The sequence below is a fragment of the Suricata suricatta genome, chromosome 11, assembly GCF_006229205.1.
Source record: "Suricata suricatta isolate VVHF042 chromosome 11, meerkat_22Aug2017_6uvM2_HiC, whole genome shotgun sequence".
NCBI lineage: Eukaryota > Metazoa > Chordata > Mammalia > Carnivora > Herpestidae > Suricata > Suricata suricatta.
The window spans coordinates 50,895,228-50,901,484 of NC_043710.1; the positions used below are offsets into that span (position 1 = coordinate 50,895,228).

The 6,257-nt window shown below is 37.2% G+C and overlaps 1 protein-coding gene across 1 annotated transcript; it reads right to left on the minus strand.

Annotated features, from left to right (window-relative positions):
• Window positions 1–624: 624 nt before the first annotated feature.
• Window positions 625–1,575, minus strand: LOC115271613 (olfactory receptor 52E8-like). Its single transcript, XM_029914498.1, has one exon. The coding sequence runs from the start codon at window positions 1,573–1,575 to the stop codon at window positions 625–627; it is 951 nt and encodes a 316-aa protein (XP_029770358.1).
• Window positions 1,576–6,257: the final 4,682 nt, after the last annotated feature.

Genomic DNA, 6,257 nt, shown 5'->3' on the forward strand with positions numbered 1-6,257 from the left:
CCACTTGTACTCTGTCTCTCTCTGAAAATATAAACATTTAAAAAAATCTTGAAATAAAGAATGAATGTGTATGTATGGAGGGTTAGGCTTATAAGGCTTCATAGAATCAGGAATTTGAGAGCATAGTAAAGGAAAATAAACCAAAAAATCTAGTCTAATTTCCATATTTTTCTTGCATAATCTTTAGTAGAAATTGTACTACTTATTTTTAGGCAGTACTTTATTACTTATAGAAACTTTTTGCATTTTACATAATACCTGTTGTTAGCTATGTGAATTCTATTTGAACATCTCTGTGAAAGAAACATTATTACCTGAAGGAGATCTAGAACGCCATACAGTTTTAACACAAAGTTATTTCAGTGAATCAAAGTTCTCCTCCTTTAAATTTATTCTTGTAGGTAATGTTCTATGCCAGAGGTCAATAGACAGTATCATTTGCAAGTACACATTCAGACACACAGCAGTGTACATGCCTCCAACAATTACAGACAATATTTTTCTGATACATATATCTCACATATATTAATATCTATATTGAGAATTAATTTTGGTGAAAGAAATTTATTATTTTATCCTAAGTTGTAGTCTTTTCGCACCCTGTACCTTCATGTCTTGAATGAATTACCTTTCATTCCATCTTGTTTTAAGAAAGAGATTCTGTACCCGCTCCTGGATCTGCTTGGTCCTGATGCCATAAATAACTGGGTTGAGGGCAGGGGGTATGACTACATAGAGATTAGCCAGGAGGATATGGATGTACTGGGGGATGTTGTGACCAAAGCGGTGAGTGAGGAAAGAGAAGAGAGCTGGACCGAAGAAGACAAAGATAACACAAATATGGGAGCTACAGGTGTTCAGAGCTTTCAGGCGGGCATCCTGGGAAGGGAGGCAGAAGACAGCATGTAAGATTCTAGTATAGGAGATAACGATAAGAAGCACATCCATAAACAAGATAGAAATATTCCCAAGACCATAGTAGACATTGACATTAATGTTGGCACAAGCCAGACGTGCCACTCCCATGTGCTCACAGTAGGTATGAGGGATGATTCTGTGTCCACAGTAAGGCAGCCTCAAGAGGAGAAAAATGATGGGTACAATCATGCATAAGCTCCTTAGTACCACTACCACAGCCATCACACCAATTACTCTGTTGGTAAGAATCATGCTGTGCCTGAGGGGGTTGCAAATAGCCACATAGCGATCAAAACCCATGGCAAGAAGTACAATACTCTCCATGACTGTAAAAAAGTGGATAAAAAACACTTGAGTAACACAGCACCCAAAGCACAGCTCCTGAAGGCCGAACCAGAAGATCCCCAGCATCTTGGGGATGGTAGTAGTAGAGAGACTGAGGTCAATCACTGACAGCATGGCCAGAAAGTAGAACATGGGTTGGTGAAGGCTATGATCAACCCAGATAACAAATAGAATGATAACATTTCCAACAAGAGCAATCAGATACACAACACAGAAGGGAAATCCAAGCCAGATTTGTGCAACTTCCAACCCAGGAATCCCCAGCAGTAGGAATGAAGAAGGATGGGATTCAGTGATATTGGGAGAAGACATTCTTCTGCAGGCTGATGATGGCGTGACTTTTAAAAGTTGTTGCTGGTTTCCACTGGACAATTCATCCACCATTAACTGAGATCTACCAAAAATAAAAAATGAAAAATATTCCTTAACAAAGGATTCGTAATGGGGATAAGTTTTTCTAAAGGCCTTTGATTCTTTATCCCCTTCCAACTCTCCATAAATAATCCCAGTATCACTCCTGACCTGCACCATAACCGTGAAAGAATGTAGAAGCTTACATTGTGTCTTTCCTAAGTGATAGGTTCAGAAGAATTAAATGTACTAATTTTCCTCTTCCTGAAGAAATACATACTATTAGGAGATAATAAAATTGATAATAATAGCCAGCACAGTAATCATGGCTATTATTCCTTGAGTACCTTCAATTTTTCAGACATTGTTGTCATTATTGGCATATATTATCTCATTTAGTTCTCCTCCAGAGATCTGTGACACAAGTTCTACTGGTATCTGGTTTGTGGAAGATAAAGGTTTTGATAAGTTCATTAACTTTTCCCTGCTTACAAAGCTAATAAGCAGCAGAATCAAGATGTGAAATTAAGTGAAACTAAGCTTTGTGCCACTGATGTGGTCCTGTCTTTGCAAACTTGTTAGTGAAAGTAGTGAAAGGAGAGAGAAAGAAAGATAAGGGGTGGGGAAATAAAGGGCCTAGAATAACCAAACTACCTCAAAGAAGAATAAATCTAGAAGATTTTCACTACCAAATATTGAGATTTTCTATAAAGTTATGATGATTATGGCAGTGTAACTGTTAAAAAAAAGAAAAGGCGACAATGGGACAGAACTGAGAATCTAGAAGGAGATCCCCTTAATTCTTAGGGTCCATATATCTAAAATTAAGGTATGCCCAAGTAGGAATTTAAGATATGTTGACAAGGGAGAATGATAATCTGTGAAGTTTCTTTCCCATATGAAGTTCTTTATGAAGAACCTGTTGACTTCTGTAACTGGTGAGAAGGAAATGTGACAACAAATCTGATCTGCTTCCTAGAGCTGGCTAAGCCACAAAGTGGAGGGCACAGTTCCTGATACCGTTCTCATTTCTAACATCAACTGCAAGTTCAGGAAGTTTCCCAAACTACTCCCAGGTTCACTAATCCACTAGAATGTCTCACAGAACTCACTGAAAGCTCTTATACTCATGGTTACAGTTTACTATAGAGTAAGATTAAAATCAGAAATCAGACAAAGGAAGGATGCTGATGGGAGAGGGTGAGGTTTACAAGTATGAAGCATCCATTGTCTTCCCTTATGGAATCAGAGTAAGTTACCCTCCTGTCATTAATGTGTGACCATATGCATAGAGTTATATTGCCAACCAAGGTGGCTCACCTGAGTTTTGGTGTCCATATTTTTTTTGCTGGAGCTTCATTATATATATGATTGATTGATTGCACACATGGCTAAACTCAGTCTCCAGATTGGTTGATGCCACATGACCCAAAGGCCTCAACCTAAGTTTTATTGTTGGTGTTTATGGTGTGGTCAGCCCCCTATACTAAGATATGGTTTGTCTAGCTCCCACCCTAAACTCCTCTCAGATATGACCAATAACTTCATAGAAGCCAAAAAAACAAAGGCCAGACCTCTCTTTTAATAGGGCAAAATTCCTCACTATACATCTATTCATTTCGTTCCGAAGATATTTTTTTGTTATTGCTGAAAACTATGCTTTTCATCTCTTGGCTTATCTTGGCTCATGGCATCAATTGTGAATATGGGTCTCCCAATAATCAAGTCTGAATTCAGTTTAATCCTTTTGAAATATAAAGGATGGAGAGAGGGAGAGAGACCAACAGCTGATTACCATATTGTGTCCTTTTTTATATCAAGGGTATGTGTGGAATCAGTCCAACTTTTTTTTAACTTTGTTTCTCACTCACTATCAAAGAAATATGGGAAAAAGAAGCAGAAGTATACAACATGTAAATTCAATGCCATCATGTCATTGTGGCATGAGCTGGAGTCCTGATTCTATTCTTGCTAGCCTTCTGACCTTAGGTAAGTGACATCATATTCTGTATTTCAGTTTCATCCAGAAATAAGCATAGTATTATCTATCTCATATTATTATTGGGTTGAGTAGATAAGGTTATATATGGCTGAAACATTGCAGGATATGTCCTCTCTAATATTAGTCTTCTTCCTACCTTTCCCCAGACCAGTGATCTGAACCCATTACCAATACTCTAGGTCTTAACTCAATTTCTGTGAAACCAAATTCCAATCATAAGCACACACTGTAGACTCATTGATCACAAACACTTACCAAGTTCCCTATGTTCCATCTTAGGAAGTCATTTAGCAACTGTGAACTTAATTACTGAAATTATGTATATATATACCCTCAATATGCCCTAAGAGGTGTTAATAAAATGCCCTTGTGTATGTGTGTTGGGGGTATTTGTAATGAAGTCTCCAGATGCCAGGGAGTCTGAGGCATTGAAATGAAAATTAATAGGAATTCCCTTTTGTCATTAAACCCACTGAAGAGAAGCTCTAGGGAAGTCTGAATGAACCTTGCTGTCTGGTATTTGGTCAATTTTTAGTTCTTGTTATTTCACATAATATATTCAACAGGTAGTATTTTATCTTCTTCTCTCTCTTCTTCCCTATCCTGTATTTTCAGTCTATGAAATGCTTACAAAAGACTAAGTCTTTGGGATTTCTGGGGTATCTATTTAACCAGCAATTCTTTTTTTAGATTGTAAAATATACATAAGAGTACCATTTTAACCATTTTAAACTTTGCAATTCAGTGGCACTTAGTACATTCGCAACATTGTACAACTGTTACTACTATCTAGTTCTATAAAATTTCATCAATCAAAAGGAAATCCTGTGCCCACGAATTAATCACTTCCCATCTTCCAGCTCCAGGCAGCAGATTGGATATGATATCAAATTTCTCTCAACAATTACAAAAGTCAACAGCTATTGAAAAAGAACTTCATATGGGGAAAGAAAGTTCATAGATTAACATTCACTTTTGCCAATTTATCTTAAATTTCTACTTGGGGAATGAAAATGTTAAAAGGTGGTCTATGTATGCAATGGAATATTGTCCATTCTTTAAAATGAAGGAAACCCTTCCATTGAAACAACATGGATGAATCTGTGGACATCATACAAAAGTGAAATAAGCCAGTCCCATAAAGACAAATAATGCACAATCTCAGTTTATATGGAATCTTAAAAGAAAAGAAAAGCCAAATTCACAGTAACATAAAGTAGGATGGTGGTTACTAGAGACTGGGACATCAGTAAAGAGGGGAGATAAAAAAAATTAGAATGGGGGTGTGGGTGGCTCAGTAGGTTAAGGGTCTCAACTTCAGCTTAGGTCATGATCTCATGGTTCATGAGTTCAAGTCCTCAATTCGGCTCTCAGATGTCAATGCAGAGCCCACTTGGGATCCCCTATCTTCCTCTCTCTGCCCCTCCCTGTTTGTCTTTCTGTCTCTCTCTCAAAATATGTGAATAAACATTTTTTAAAAAGGGGGTGCCTTGGTGACTCAGTCAGTTAAGTGTCTGACTATTGGTTTCAGCTCAGGTCATGATCTCATGGTTTGTGAATTCAAGCCCTGTGTCAAGCTCTGTGCTGACAGTGCAGAGCTTGCTTTGGATTCTCTCTCTCCCTCTCTCTCTGCCCCTTCCTCCACTTATTCTCTCTCTCTCATATAAATACATATTTAAAAAAATTTAAAGTAGAATGGTAATTACCAGAGATGGTGAGAGGGAGCCATGGGGAAATAATTAAATGGTGACAGATTTTCAGCTTTTGCTAAATGAAAAAGTTCTGGAGATAGTAGTTATTGTTGTACCACAACAGGAATGTATTTAATCCACTGAACTTTACACTTAAAAATAGTTAAGATAGTAAACTTTGTTATGTGTATTCTACCACAATAAAACAATTAGAAAAAAATGAAAAATGGAAAAGATAGGAAACACTAAGCTAAAGGAAAAACTGTGTATGTTATGTAAACAGCACACACTAATATGAAATTACAAGAGACATAGGGATGATATATGAGCGGTTCATACAGAAGACCATCATGGAGAATATAGTACTGAGAAAGAATATGTATGTATTACAGTGTGAAATGTTATCAATTCCTTCAGAGATCTCTCATTATTATAACAATTAAAGGCATAGATACTGCCTATGATGAATTTCAAAGCAATAACTTATACTGAGAGAGTTATTCACGGGCGCCTGGGTGGCTCAGTTATTTGAGTGTCCAACTCTTGATGATGGCTCAGTTCATGATCTCATGATTTGATGAAATGGAGCCCTGTGTCACACTGCTCTGAGTGGGAAGCCTGCTTGGAATTCTCTCTCGCTCTGTCCCTCCCCAAACTCACTTACACTATATCTCTCTCTCAAAATAAATATAAATAAACATTAAAAAATTAAATGTTATTTTTTTTAAAAAGGAGTTACTCAATTACCTCTGGAGAGAAGAAAATCTATAATGTGTGTTATCAACTACTCCTAGTAAGACCTCTAGCACACTATCCATAGTACTTTAATGCGCACATAGAGTTCTTCTATCTTTCTAGGGCCTTGATAAGGAAAAGATCATAAACAGGGTGAGATATCAATGCTTTAGCAGGAATTCAAAGACACTTGCTAGGAGAATGACCTCCCTCAA

Excerpts from the sequence above, each read along its gene's own strand:
- LOC115271613 (XM_029914498.1), bottom strand. The coding sequence starts at position 1,575 with ATGTCTTCTCCCAATATCACTGAATCCCATCCTTCTTCATTCCTACTG.